The sequence below is a fragment of the Varanus komodoensis genome, unplaced genomic scaffold (assembly GCF_004798865.1).
Source record: "Varanus komodoensis strain SLA01 unplaced genomic scaffold, ASM479886v1 scaffold10, whole genome shotgun sequence".
Taxonomy (NCBI): Eukaryota; Metazoa; Chordata; class Lepidosauria; order Squamata; family Varanidae; genus Varanus; species Varanus komodoensis.
In genome coordinates, this window is record NW_025335269.1 from 5,970,377 (window position 1) to 5,986,267 (window position 15,891).

At 41.6% G+C, this 15,891-nt stretch overlaps 1 protein-coding gene across 1 annotated transcript in view; it reads right to left on the bottom strand.

Moving 5' to 3' along the window:
- Nucleotides 1-15,891, bottom strand: part of ABCA13 (ATP binding cassette subfamily A member 13) — a 197,985-nt gene that overhangs the window by 36,218 nt on the left and 145,876 nt on the right. Inside the window, 4 exon segments of the mRNA XM_044419119.1 lie at nucleotides 8,873-8,982; nucleotides 9,801-9,990; nucleotides 11,322-11,575; nucleotides 12,896-13,052. Coding sequence (XP_044275054.1) covers nucleotides 8,873-8,982; nucleotides 9,801-9,990; nucleotides 11,322-11,575; nucleotides 12,896-13,052 — 711 coding nt within the window.

Here is a 15,891-nt window from a genome sequence, read left to right on the forward strand (position 1 = left end):
TTAAATAGAATTCATTGCAAAGAAGCAGTCTTGATTGCAATGGTGGGTCATTACATATAATGACAGTAAATGCATCCTATTTATTCCAACTACCTAATCTAGCCCTTGAATTTACAAAAAAGCTCTGCTCTTGCCTTCCCCAAATCAATCAACTATAAGTAAAGATGTGTGATTGGAGAGGAAAACAGCTCTCATGCTATGTACTAATGTTCTGCTTTTCTTCACTAACATTTGTGCATTGCTATATCATCATCAATAAGGTTGTGTTTGTCATTCACCATTTAGAAAGAAATTATTTCCCTCAGCCTATACATTTTAAATTATCAAGGGAAGGAGATAAAAAAGTATTTGCTTCTCTTTTAAAAGACTGAAGAGAAGTAATTGTGGATTTCATGTGCTGAATTACAATTATCCAAATGTTTGAAAAGATGTCAAATGGGAACTCATCCAATCCACAAAAACAGTAACCTTTTAAGAAACAAATCAGAAAGTACCTACCTCTCTCCCTTTCTCTGAATAGAGGTAAGGTAGCCTTTCAATTCCTAAATTAATTTGTAGGGATAACATGATGGTAATGATTTAGGGGATATTTGCTGAAAGACTAAATCCATTGATCAAAGAAAGAAAATTAAGATTAAGTTCTTGATCTAATGTTTGACTCAAAGACTGCTCTTTAAAAATAAATACATATGAGAGAATTTATTTCAGATCTTATTTGAAGCATGCCATCATCAGATTTAAGTGTGTTTTTTTAAGGCCAGCAGTATCTTTGGGAGCTCCTTGCTTATGTGGGCATCATTTACATAAACTGGCAGTTTAAATTTTGGTTTTACTCAGAAATATCAAATGTAGAGGAACAGCCAGAGATATTAGATGAAAAGCTGACCAGCACAGCGTTAGAATAATGACCCAGCTCTGCCAATCTCGGTGCTGGAACAGCAGCTCCCAGAATGAAAACATGAAATGAAGGGACAGAGCATCACAAATGGTGCTGGCAGAGCCGCACCCAGTGGGGAGGGAGCATGGCACACTGGTTGAACACTGCTTTGCATGCAGAAGGCCCCGGATCGAGTTCTGGCATCCCCAGGCAGGGCTAGGAAAGGACCCTGCCTGATCCCTGGAGAGCTGCTGCCAACCACGGGCCTGACTCTGCAAGAAGCAGCCTCTCATGTTCCTCTGCTTCACCCCGCTCTGAAGCTCTACTGACTTCTTGGAACCAGGTGACTGGGGAATCGGACGACAGGGCCAGCCCCCCCCAGTAGGGGAGGTGAGCCGCACTCCTCTTGCTTGCCTGCCACCAATCCCAGTGCCGCTGCAAAACCCTGTGCGTTTCAGCGTGAGGTACAGGGTAGGTGCTGGGGGAGCTCTGCTGCCCTGATAACTGAAAAGCAGGTGTCACAGCTCTCCGGAGCAGCCGTCGCTGCCTCCGTCCACCATATGCCTTGCCTCGGTCTTGGTGAGGCTACGCTGACTACTCCCTTCCTGGGGCAGAAAACCGCAGGGAGGGAGTGTCCAGAGCAGCTCTCTGCAGGGCTCACCTAGCCCAAATGCCTGGCACTAGAGATTGCCTGTGCTTTCCACTACCACCTCCCTGCCAATGCTTGGCTCTGAAAAGGGCCCCTCAAAGTGAGCCGCTGAGGAGAAGGTGGGCAGTGGTTCCTGTTGCGTACACTCCCTTTGTCCCGCAGCAGCTGCACAGGCATATTCTCCTGCCATCTTTGCTGGGAGGCCTTACACTGCCCTCTCAGAGAGTCCATCCTAAGAGTCATTAGAGCAATCCTGGAGCCAAACACTTGATTCACACTTACTTAAAAGGAAATGGTGTTATATGGCACACATAGAAAAGTATCGGGATACCTTGGCATCCTAATTGACCTGGCAGAACCACTGTCTCAGCAGCCCTGTTGTACTGGCACGTGTGTGTGTGTAAGAGAGAGAGAAGCATTGCATTATCACAACCTCTTGTAAACCACCCTGAGAACCATTCAATGAAAATGGAAGGCATAACTCTTCAAATCAAGTAAAAAACCACATTTCTAGGTTCAATGAACCTAGACACTTGCACTAATCACAGGAATAACACCAGACTAGGAACTGAATCCATTTGCAGAGAACTTACAGTTGAAGTTGAAATGCTCATTTAGAAATGAATATGCAAAAGGCTGTCAACAGAATGGATGTGGAGTTTTGCTGAGCAAACCCTCAACACTTGCTGCTGGCAAGCACTTAGTCACCATTCATCAGTGATCTCACACTGATACCTGTATGCAGAACAGGTAACAACCCGGGCTCCCACATTTCTAACACAGAGATGACACAGAGCATTTCTTGCCTGAGATGTGCCATCGCCAATAAGCAACTAGAAACAAGCATGAACTATATGTCTGTCATTGAAATTAAAGACAAAATGATGCCACCTGCATTACACATTTAAATAGGCTCTTTCTTTTTCCCAGCACAGGCAACATTAACTTTTATACTCCTTCAGAAAGATTGGACAGTCCTCGCCAACAATACTAGGCTAGAATTTTACTTTCTTCCTTTCCAACTGATTGCCTAAACCCAATATTGTGCATATTGGGTTCTGTATCAGTCATGCAGAACTGGGGGTGGGGGTCCCCAAAATCAGGGATATTCAACCTTTCTGGTGTAAAACCATCTTAAGAAATAAAATTTTAATTTAAAGGTCAGAGGATACCACGAGAGATTCTCCAGACACATGAGTATCCATGGATACCACCCTCCAGGGGAAGACCTAAGGGCTAAATATACTGCATTGGTGCTATACTTGGGTGGCTTTTAAAAGGGGACTGGAGAAATTAGTGAAGAAGGTGGTTATTAATGGCTATGGTCCTGATGGCTACATGCAACTTTCGGTATCAAAGCCAATATGCCTTTGCGCACCAGCTGCTAAATACCATGGGTAAGAGGCTGCTGTTGCACTCTGGTCCTGCTGTGGGATCCGCTTGGCTACTGAGTGAGCAGAATGCTGGACTAGATGGGTCCTTGGTCTGATCCAGCAAGGTGGATATGAAAGGGAAAGACACACACAGACCAGTGGCAGAGGCAGGGGCACTGAGATCTCTTTAGTAGGAGAGGGCAAGCACCCAAGACTGACTTGAAACAGATACAGGGTCACTCTAATACTAATTCTGTAAAACCAAAGAATTCAGCTTGGCATAACTCTGACAAATTACTCACTATCTTTTTGATGGATGATTGCCCATTTTGGAGTCTGTTGCAAAGCAACAGAAAGGGAGGGTGCTTCATAATCAGAATTGATGTGCATGTAAATTATCAACTGTTTCTGCTGTACCTTGGAAACCAGCTTCTTTCTATACCTTGATGTTTGTTTTATTAAGGGCTCTAATTAGCAATTCATCTCTGTTCTGTAATTTTTACTGGGCAGCAATGATGGCAGAAAGCAAAACAAATGAGATATACAACATGTGGAATGGTTTTTAACAAAGAGATAATTCCAGCCCATTAGTGGAAAAATGAAATATAAATAGACAGACCACAGAAGCAATTAAAAATTCCTTTGTGCTCATAGCTGTATATTACATTTGCTTATAGGTAATTAGCGTAGTATTTTTAAAAGCAAGGTGAAAAATATAATTAATGTTACTCCAACTTCATTAGAATTGAATTACACCAAGATATACAACTTAACACTAGCCTTCTCAGCCACTATGATGATGTGAGATTTAAAACTCCTTGAGACAGGATCTGAGCAGGTAGAAGCAGTTTATTCCATACAAAAAGCGTTTGCAAAGACTGGCTCAATGCCTCAGTAGTCTGAGAAACAAAGAGCAATCTTTTACTGCTTACAAGAGATTTTATACATTCCTTTCCCCATGCTCAACACTATCCCCGCTTTGCCATTGGCTGGTTACTAAGAAGTCACAATCTTCCCCATCCGCCTATATCATACTACTCCTTAATACGTTCCCCCCTCCTGCTCATACATCCCATATTCATGCTAATGAGCCTATTACCTATGAGAGGTGTGTCATTTACTATTCATAAACTTATTACGCTTGCTCAGTACCTTCTAAGAGGTCAACAGGCCGAAGTGGCCTTGAGAATTCTTCTTGACGCCAAAATGTTTCTTAAACCTTGTGGGGAGGATGAGACAATGAGAACAGGCCTTTCTCCAGGCTCATTATCGCCAGTTGTAAAGTAATCCATTGTCTGCTCTCCTCTACTGAAGGTGACAGTTTTACCACTGTCCCCCAATTTTACCCCTTCTGGTATTTTTTGGAACTTTTTATATAAGAAACATTATTGCTCTTAGAACAACCATTTACATGTTTTGATTCTCAGGCTTTTTTTTTTTTTTTTTGCCTTAAGAGACTTCAATGATGCTGTCCTAGTCCTGTTTTTCACCCTTAACACTTAGTAACAGTAACATTTCATTTCTCACAATGAGGTAATTCTGTTCACTTTGGAAGTTTATAAATTCTATTCCAAGTTATCTATCAAACTCCAGTTAGAAAAGTCTGCATTGTAGGAACACATGCAAACATATGACCTTACGAATAGAGGGACCAGAGATGACTTCACAGCCCAACAACCAGAGTTACCATGAAATTGGACTCCCTTTGCTTTTTTCTTTCCCTCTTTCCCCAAGCCTGTGAGGGTGGTACCATGTTTCCCCGAAAATAGGACCTAGTCTTATTTCGGGGTAAGTCCTATAATATAAGCCCTTCCCCGAAAGTAGGACCTATTACCAAAAATTATTGCTAATAGGTCTTACTTTTTTTGCTTACTTGCAGAGTGCCAGCGGGGTGCAGAGGGCGCAGCAGGAGGATGCAGAGCAGCTTAAGCCGATACTTCCTCTATAGTCCTGGCTCCTGTGAAGGGCAGAGTGATAGCAAATGCATTCTGCCTGTCAAAGGAGCCGGCACTGTAGAGGAAGCATTGGCTCATGCCGCTCTGCTTCCTCTGCTGCCTGTGACAGTACCAGTAGCAGGCACTGGAGAGGATCGGTGTATGCAGCTTTTGGCAGCAATTGGAGTGCAGAGCAGAGGCGTGCAAGAGCAGAGGCATGCACAGCAGAAGCGTGCACAGCAGAAAAAAAGTGTAGAGCAGAAGGGTGCACAGCAGAAAAGTGCAAGCAGAAGGGTGTACATTAAATGTACATTTTGTACATTAAAAAAATAAGACCTACCTGAAAATAAGACCTAATGTGTTGCACCCCCAAATGCTTTAAGGTTACAGAGCCCACAGCTGTGTTGCTCACTCAATTTAAAACCACAGTTTCAAGAAAACACTTTTTGCCAGGAGAGGGAAAGGTCTGGTTTCTGCCCTGTTTCAAATGTTTCCTAGTGACTCAGAAAACATTAAAAAGAACTATCTGACAGCTAAGTCCAATGGAATTACACTGATGGGCTATCAGGAGTACAATCCTATCTCCTGCAATGAATGTAAGCTTCTGCATTTATTGTGGTCAATGAGATTTAAGCCATCTCTGTCCAACATAGCAGAATGTGCTTGTTTTGCAACTTTAAAAACATAGGAGCCTCACCATTTCAAGTTCCACAAAAATTTTCTTAAACTTCCAACTGACATTCCTGATATAACAGAACCTTCTGAGCTCACGCAAAATCCCCGAGAGAGCAGCTTGTACTGCATGGCAGATTAGAAGAACAGAAGCATTTCCATGACTCAACAAACTTTCATGCTGTTTTTCAGCTTCTAAATTCTGGCTTCAGTATGGCACCTAAAGTGCCCAGGCATGCTCACATCTGTTCCATCTCCAGCAATATGCTTCCTGGAATTTGATTATCAAAGAAACACTCACAGTTGCAAAAGTACTATGAAATTCCCCATAACAGTATACAGCTAACATTGACAGATCAGACTCCCCATTGGCAGCATGTCTTTTTAGATGCTCCTTTTATTTAATTCTGATTCTTTTAAAAGCAGTGCCATTTAACAGAATGAACATGCATTCTCAGTTGCACCAAGGTTTTAACCATGTTCAGCCAAACATGCTTAAAGATATTGTTCAGATGCAGAGGCATGATTGTGTCTGGAATGCTGTGCCTGGGGCTTGCATGACTGCCCACCCTTCATCTTTAAGACCTCCAGTGTCCATTGATTACTTAGACTTCAACAGAGTGACACAAAAGCAATATGCTTCCATACTTGCTTCCGCACCTGCATTATTTTTGGTTCTGCTGTCTTACCTTTCTGACCTAACAAAGTGAATTGAAAGTCAGAAAACCCTTAGCTTCTAAAAAGATTTGGTTTGAGCTCAATGTTCAAATCTAGTCCACTCTCCAAAGGATCACAGGTACAGCAATGGAATAACTTCATATGAGTGACTTCATGTTGCCAGTACCAAAAGGCATCTCTGTCTCTTGGAAAGAGATGCCCTTTTAACCTCTTTTGTGACTCTCTGCCTGTGTACTGCAGCACCGATGTTTGAATGCATTGCTGACAGCTCCTCAGAATTCCACAGCAGACTTCCTCAACTGTACAATACATTATTTAAGGGAAAGATAGACTGCTCTCAAATCAAAGCAGGCATGATGCAAATGTCTCAGAAAAGCTTTCAGTAACACACTATGGTAATCATTGTTAGTTATAACCCCTGGATGAGCTTAGGTCAATAAGCCACTATTCATGTACTTTGTTGCATAGTACAACATGACAGGATCTGAATACAACCACTGTGTAAGGATTTTGAAACTGCTATTAATAACCAGCCCTGGATGCTGGCCATTTCAAAACCCAGTTTCAAAACAATAACCAGCATCTCTAAGGCAGGGGTGGGAAATTTTTTAAGTCCAAGAACCAAATTCCAAAACTGGGAAAGGTCTCCATGGAAGGAGGGGGGCAAAATGGGATCCTCATTAATTTCAAACCTACCCAGAGGTAAGCAGAACATGCCTCTGCATATCTACCCAAAGTAAGCAGGACTGATCCACTTGGCACCACTTTCAAACTGCATCCAATATACCTGGCCCCTTCATGGTCACTAAGTATAAACACCATGACCATTCGCAAGTCACCAGGGCAAGAATATCTACTTAGAAGTAAGTGGGGATTATATCACTCATCAGCCTTCTCCCCAGGCCTTGTCCCTTCTCCCTCATAAGAAAAAGCTCTTATCTCTGATAATCCACTGATAAGAGAACAACTTTTATCTGCTGGAAGATGACGGGGGGGGGGTGTCCAGTAATGCAGTTGCAGGCAGATGTGGAGCCCCCATAGACTGCATCTGCCTCCCCCTGCTTGAAGTTCCATGCCTGGTGTAAGGTATTCACAGCATTTCCTTGCTACACAGAAACTATACAGCATGCCACCAGTTCCACATGATTATTCGGAGGACATGCAGACATTCACACAACAAAGGTTAGAAAGGATTTCTCCCAGAGGAACATCCCCGCTCCAGTGCTCTTGACAGGAGAATAGCACTTAGGGCAGAGGGAAGAACAATGCATGCATGCTATATTTTGCCAATATTCTCTCCAAAAGGTGAAAGGGCAATTGTGAGATTTGGAGAGAATAGCTTCTAAGAGAGAAACTTTTTTCTGGATCATTCTCTGAGTTTTCAGAAATCAATAGAAACCTCTTCACTTGGGGTGGGCAGACTTCCACAACCTTTTCAATAGAGTTCTAGGATCCATCTATTAGAGTAAAAGACAAAAAATTAAGAATTCTGAGTCCAGGAATGTGTTTGGTACCCAAATTGAATGGAGTACACATTCTGCACAAGAATCCAGTCCTGGTATCACACCAAGTTTTCTTTACTTTAATAATACAATTCAGACCAACCTTTTGCTGTAACTCTTGTTAGGGAATTGGGACCCAGAAATCCTTTCTAATCTACTGCAAATCACCCAGAGATTTACTGTTACATCTCCAGTCAACATTTTATCCATCCCAGGCTTAATTTATTAGACAGTTACCCTGGCAATTCAGCTAAATTGATTGAACAGCTTTCTTTCACTGACTGGCCCTGTATTCATATGGTTAAAAGGCCCAAGAAATGATTGGTCCAAGTAGGTGGAGTAAGCTATATTTTAATGAGCTTATAGAATTGCCAAAGCCATTTACCGATGATGTGGAGCTGTATTTCCTAGGTCGAATTGCTCTGCCACACAGGTTGGCTGCTGTAGCAAGCCAATTCGCTTTCAAGGATGCTGGGCTACATGGCAATGTTTGGAAAAGTTACCAGTGAAAAAAGTGGCCAGATGGAGCAGGCTCAGCTGTTGGACAACTTATCTTGAAACTGCCAATACTGTCCATGAAAACTACCAAACCAAAGATAAATTCAGAAAAGATCAGGATTATGAAAGGGTACGAGTCCCATGAAAGTTTGGCTAGCAGGCAATGTGGCCAGATCATTCATTCATTCATTCATTCATTCATTCATTCATTCATAAATAAATAAATAAATAAATAAGAGCTAGTTGCCTCCAAGACTCAGAAGGCAAGATGTGTAAGCAGAACACTTCTCTATTCAGTATGCACCCTTCTAGTTCACAAAGAAATGGTGGGTTATCAAGGAAACATTCTGTAACCTTCAAGTCTGCATATTGCTCATCCATCCTTGGAGGTGATATTGATTTAACTGCTTGTGACATTTACTATGTCAGTATTTATGTACAGAGATCTCTTGCCTCCTATGCTATTTCCACTGTGCTACCTAACCATCCTGCCTATTAACTGGACTACCAGGGTTTTATAATGTTCAGCTTGAATCATTTGGCTTTTCAAATTTTCTTTCACCAACTGATTCATTGTGATAATAATTATGCAACCTGCAATTTGAATGTATGGAAGCATGCTGTTTCTTCACTTCTGATTGTTAGTTTCATTGACCGACACTATTTTGATCAACCTCTGGTTTGTTTACCCAGGAGGAGTCCTTATAACAGCACGTCCTGCCGATGGAGTCACACCTCCAGTCAACATCTTGAATGTTGTGCTTTTCCCTGCTCCGTTCACTCCCAGGAGACCAAAGCACTGACAGAAATAGAGATATGTATGTAACCATTATCTAGGCAGGACAGCATATCTCACAACACTTTCAGCATAAATTATTCTGAATCTTCTTCCCATTTTGGGCTAAAATCCAGCATAAGTCCAATTCACAAACTTAAGGTCTGTGTGGGCCTACATAGTCTGGCTTTTATCAACCATAGCTTGTAATAATGTCTTGAACCCAGAACCCTGACTTATTCCTGATTTATTTGTGCTACTATCCACTCTCAATTGGGGTACCCAGCAAGTGCAGCCTGAAGACAAAATAATTCTGAAAGCTGATGGATGGTGAAGAAACAAACCAGAGATCAGGACCTTGTTGGCAAAACAAAATATGGTTAACATAAACCATGGCTTAGCATCAAGTGTAAATACAGGGCATGTGGCTGCAGTGTTTTAAAGGACATGTGAGGAAGTCTCAGCAATGCAGAAGAACCAATGGCCTCCTTGCCAATAAATGAAAACATGAAGGATCTGCTAAGAAGGATCTGTTCTGTCTGCAGGAATTCCAAGTGCTACAGAGGCTTGCCAATATCACTTGATTTGTGCAGGGCAGCACTTCACTTAGAAATCTGGACTCATGGAATTCCTCCCCATCCATGGAATTCCTCCCCTATCCCTACACCCAGCCTCTCTTTGCAACCTGGAAGGGACAGTCTTTCAAGCTGCTGAGTGTCAACATGTGATAAAAAATGCTTCTGTGTTTTTGCCCCCATAAATTACAAACTTCTGACTTTGATCAGTTTCAGTAGGTATCTATACTGTTCAAATATGTGTATTTATTTTGAAGTAGGCAAAACCTCTCCTCTCTGTATCCCCAAGCTAATGTCTTTCACAGCAGAGTTCCTCTTGCTGAAACCCCAATAATTCTTCTTAAGATTGTACAGCAGAAGGATATCATTGCTGGTTTTTCTTCCAAAAAGCCTTCTCTGTTCCAGCTCTACATGTGTGTCTTCTGAAGGGGTCACTGAGGTTCTGGTGATGGAGTCCCTGAGTGGAAAGAATCCCATAGTGAATCCCCACATGGGTGAGAGTGTCCAGTCAGGCCAGGGCCTGAGTTCTGCCCATCTGGTAGTTCGGCAGAGATCTCCAAACCAGCAGGGAAAATGAATGTTTCATGGACTCAGACAGCTTTAGAATGAAGGTTGTCTATTTCTGAATAGACTAAATGAAGGTCGTTTATTTCTGGGTGTTCATCATGATTATTCCTATGTCTGCCCTAATGCATGTAGCAGCAAAGGAAGCCTGTTGCCCACAAACCTTCCTGTAGGCTTTCCAGAAACATCCAGTTAGTTATGTGGGCAGGACTAGATGGATCCTTGATCTGATCCACTAGAGATCTGTTTACAGAAGCACTTTACTTAGATGACTTCCAGGCATACTCTTGCACAGCTCCTATTGGCCCAAAGACCCTGGAAACCAGAATAAATCAAGGTTCCAGAATGGTTGCATTCACCATGGATTCCCAGAGCATGATCTAGCGCATTCAAGGGATTGTAATCTTGATCAATTTCAGAGACATCCTGCTGTATACATAGCCTTGGTCTGATATGAAATGGATATACAAAAACTGACTCCTCCAAATCTGGGTTTAGATCCTGTGTTTGGCAGAGGTCATACCATCTTGAGACACATTCTAACATAACCTTGTTAATACAGAATTTTGTGTATGGATGGATTAGTGTACCATTTTTATGTTTGAGAGTTTATTGTCTAAACTACACCATCCCTGTCCCAGGTTTCTCAGGAACATGAAGAAATAACTTAAGATTCAAGGGTCCTGTGATCTTTACATATTTGGTAAAGAAGAGCAAAAGCACACTTACTTAGGAGCTCTAGTAATGTACACAGTCCACATTCTACCTTCATTCATATTAATTAGATATTTAACATGTATTGGAGAAGTGGAACTTAAGGGCATTTCCCTGATCAAAAGATAAAAAGTCCGCTTTCCTCATGTTCTCTTGGTGTGTAGAAATGTCCTGAAAGTCTCTTGGGGTCTCCCTGACTTAACCTCTATAAGAGGCTTTTGTCAACCCTATCCAAGAGGGCAAAAAGTGAGATTTTACACACAGGTGAAATATTAACATTAAAGATCTATAACACTGTACAACATAGTTCTCATTCCTTAACTACTTTATATTCTCATTTTGAACATTAAATGGTTGCATGAACTTACAAACAGAATAATCAAACCAAATGCATGAGTTTATTGGAGCTAAATCTAATTATGATCCAGTAAAAAAACACTTGGAAAAGGAAACACATTTGTTATGCAGAAATATTCAATCTTCATTAGAGCAGACTAAATCATCACAAACCTTGGTTTTTGGAGCAGCTCCCAATGCAACAGAACGTGCAGCAGGAGGAGAATTGTGCCCTGCAGGGCCATCTCTGTGAAGATCCAGTCTAAGAAATTCAGCTCAAACGGAGTCACATAAGAATTGCTTCCAAAGTTACTTGTCAGGTCAAACTTAATTTGGTTATAGGCAAGTACTATTAAACCCTGGCCTAAGCAAAACTGTGGGGTAAAAATGAAGGCCCATTTGAGGATATTGTAAATTCCCTGAAAACTCTAAAAAGAAAGTGAAGAAGATAGAAGACAGTTGGTAAAGTCTCTTAGCATTACAAAATAACACATGAAGTCCTAGAGCTGTGATGGTGAATGTTTTAGAGACCGAGTGCCCAAACGGCAACCCAAAACCCACTTATTTATCGCAAAGTGCCAACACTGCAATAAAACCTGAATACTGGGTTTCAGTTTAGAAAAAACAACTCAGTATGATGCTGCAGATTATAATATGCCAGGGGGACAGCACAACATTAAAAGAATCTCAGTCTCTTAATTAAAACATCTCTTTGCTAAATCTTAGATATTAAATTTTAATTTGTCGTAAGAAAACTCAAAGCTAAAATCTTGTGTTAATAAAAACAAATGTATTAAAACTCACATCCAGTCCAAGCAAATATATATATATATATATATATATATATATATATATATATATATGGCAGCGCACTGACCAGCCATGCAGAAGCTTGGGCAAGTCATGGTTAATGAGTCGTGGCTTGTGACATCATCGCCTGGCGCCGCTACTCCTTTCTGAGCATGCACATGGCCCCTGTGTATGCTGTTATCCAATGCTCAGCTGCTGGGGCGATGCTGGGGCGACTTGACTCACATGCTGACAGAGAGGGCTCTGTGTGCCCACTGCGGTACGCGTGCCTTAGGTCTGCCACCACTGTCCTGGAGCAATTAGATAAAACCAGCAGCCTCATATCCAGGCCAAATTCAAAGTGCCAGTTTTGACCCTTCAGGGTTCAGGGGTCCAATACCTAAAGCATGGCTTTCCCCACTCATGAACCTAGGGAATCCACAGAGGCTCTTCTCTTAGTGAACCCTGCAAGAGAAGTTCAGGAGGTGGCACGTCAAGAATGAGCCTTTCCCCCCTTATAATCCCACATATATGGAATGTTCTCCTCAAGGAAAGTCAAGTGGTGCTCCCATAACCATCTTCTCCTCAAAAGACCTGGCCTGTCTTTATACCAGGTTTTGATATATCTTGAAAAAATTATGCCAAGAATAATTTGTATTAAGAAAGATGAGAACACTGTATTTGGTTACAAATTGCCAGAAGAAGAGAGATTACAGTATTATGACTCACACCCACTTCAGCCAGTTTATCACGACCTTCAATCTGTATTCTGACATTTTTTTACATCACAGATTATATATTCAGTGGACCACAGCAACTCCCAGTATGTGCCAAGAAAAAAAATAATACACTAGAAAATGTCAACAGTTCAACTGAAGCATATTTTATGTGTATTAAAATGTGAAAATGTACATGGGAATTTTTATAAATGGTACCTTAGCAAGAAAATTCATACTGACCTTTCTTTTAGAAATCATAGCTAACAAATGAGGGAGAAGGGTCACCAGCATGATGCAAAGACCAGACATGAAATTTAAGCATATGTAAGAAATGAATGCAACATCTGAACTGGAAAAGACCCGTGACGTAAGCTGCATCCATGGAAAAGTCACATAACTGAAATAAGACCAAGAAAGGAGTAAATGCATCCATCCTTTAGAGTTTACTCTTTCAAGAACTCTGCTGAGCAAGCATCCTTAGTGCCATTCCAGGGAAAAAGAGCAGGAAGAATAATGCCAACCACAATATTAATAAACCTTTCTAATTTTATCATCTTCACTTCCCCACATGCCATTTGTGCTATCTTGTCATATGTATTCCCATAAAGCTATCTGCACTTCTATATTCCAGCTACAAGCTAACTTACAGCTGGGTTTTCTTAGAATGGCCCTCGTTTACAGCCATTCAGCTCCAATGAGCTATTGTAAAAGAAATTTGAGGAGGAATAACCTTGGGCACAAAGCTGCCATCCATTCTTATGGGTTATCCAGGGAACAAAAGGGATTATAGTGTGCTGGAACTGAAACCAAGAGCAGAGCAAATGAGGCCCAAGTGAAAGTTTTAACCTGCCACAAAAGACACATTATTGCTATCAATTATCTAAAGTGAAAAGGGGCATGATGTGGTGGTTGCTCTTGAAGCATCTAAGCACATTACTGAGATGTTGAAGGATTTTTGAAGCCAAAGGTGTTTTAAGACAAGTGATACACAGAAACAAGCCTGAGGCTTTTATGACCCACCAGGGCCCCATGGATGGATAGGATGATCATGCTGGCATCACAAAACAATGTGTCCATGTTGGCCCTAATCCATGTGAATGCTTGTATACAAGATGGGTAGGGAAACAGGTCAACCTTGGGACAGGTAGGTAAGCCAGTCTATCAGCCCCAGCTACCTGCAATATGGAGATAAGAATACTCCTAGCTACCAGGTTGTGCTAAGGCATACAGCAAGATAATGTTAATAGAAATATTGGGATGCTCTTAAGGGTGCCATCCTGTATCTGTCTGCCCAGAAGTAAATCCCACTAATTCAGAGCAACCTCATGCACACTTACAGACAAATAAAAGAACATAGGATTGCCTAAGAAGGTGTTGATGCTTCACGTTTTTGTTTTCTTCTTGCCCTTTCCTTAGTTTGCCCTTTCTTGCCCTTTCCTTAAAATTCTTGTCTAATGTGTATTTCATCTTAATTTTTGACAATGGCACATGATACAAACTGGACAGCCATCTGAGTGAGATGGTATAACTTGGTGTCCTGCAACAACAGGGGATTGGACCTGATGGCCTTCATGGCCCTTTCAAATTCAATTCTACTATTCTATGATTCCCTGATTCAATGAATGGGTAGTGCTATAAATGCAAGCAAACCAAGAAAGGGTGGTAACCAAAGAAGGTTCCTTAGGAAAGAACCTAAGATGTATTAAAACTGTCAGCAGTCTTGTTTGAATGAAATAAATTCCAAGGGAAGTTTCCAGAGGCAACTTCCAGAAATATTAAGGGTTTAATGTACTTGGGAAGAGTAACTCTGTGTCCAGGGAAAGTAAAATCACTACTGACTTCTTAGTCTTCCTATGCTTTCTGTCTTACTTGTGAGCACTGCAGCATTGCCTTACAGTCCAGTGTACATTGGTGATGGACATTTGATGAATAAAGTACACCATATTGTACCATCACATCCATACTATAAGTGCCATGGATGTGATGGATCATACCACTGAGCCCACACACTGTATTATTTATGTTGATTAACGGGCACAGTTAACCTTTAGGTCTATCACAAAGTTTTGTGCCTTGTCGGGAAACTAGTGAGATATATTTGCCAGAGTAAACAGGGGTTTCTTGTTCTGTGGTTTCCTACATGCCAGCAATGGCCTGTGTTCTGTGAATCATTCTCAAGAATATATTGTAGATCCCCTTATGATCCACGGGAAAACCCTCAATTATATGCTGCAAATGATACTGAGAAGTGCCTTGTCTTTTCACTTGTCTTGAAGTGGTTGGATAGTATACAACAAATCTTCTGATGAGGTCCTGGTGGCAGCTGCTAACATTGATGTATGTGAATGTTTCAGTAGGTTTCCTATTTGGGAGTTTGGAAGGCAGTCACCTGTTAACAAAACAGTGGTATCAAGGAAATTAACATCAGGGGTACAGTAAAAGATGTTCAGAAGTGATAGTTTGATGGACCCTCTTGCAGAAGTTTCATTGTGGGTCCAACTTTGGAGACGGTTATTACTTAAGGTATTTTAGGGGCCCCTGAAAATAACTAGCTAGGAAATATTGTTCTATGCCTGCCTTGAAACACTAGCCTATAGAGCAGTGATGGTGAACCTTTTAGAGACCGAGTGCCCAAACTGCAACCCAGAACCCACTTATTTATCACAAAGTGCCAACACTGCAATAAAACCTGAATACTGAGGTTTTAGTTTAGAAAAAAACAACTCATACATTAACATCTTTTGTCTTAAAAGAAAAACACAATAACAGAGAGAAGGAGCCATGTTCACGTTCAGCGCCCCCAAGTTGGGGGACACCAGGCTGGCTTGTGCCTGGGAGCACACACTCCCTCCCTCCCTCCCTCCTTGCCCCCAAACCAGCCACTGGGAATGCTGCAGGAGCTTCACCAGCACTTGAAAGTTTACCAGAAGGGCAGAATGGCGGGGGGAGAGACCTAAACTAAAGGTGAGGAGAGGCTATCACTGATCCCTTCCATGCCTCCATTGGGATCTTCCTCGAGGTGCCCCCATGGCACTGCCAAGCCTTGGCAAGTGGGGTCGAGTGGGGAGGGGGGGTCCTCGCCACACACCCACTCCTCTCACTTATTTATTTATTTATTTATTTAAAACATTTCTATGCCACCCCATTCGCCGAAGCCTCGGGGCGGCTCACAACATAAATTAAAATATAATACATTAAAAATATAAAACAAATTAACAATATAAAATAAGTCGCCC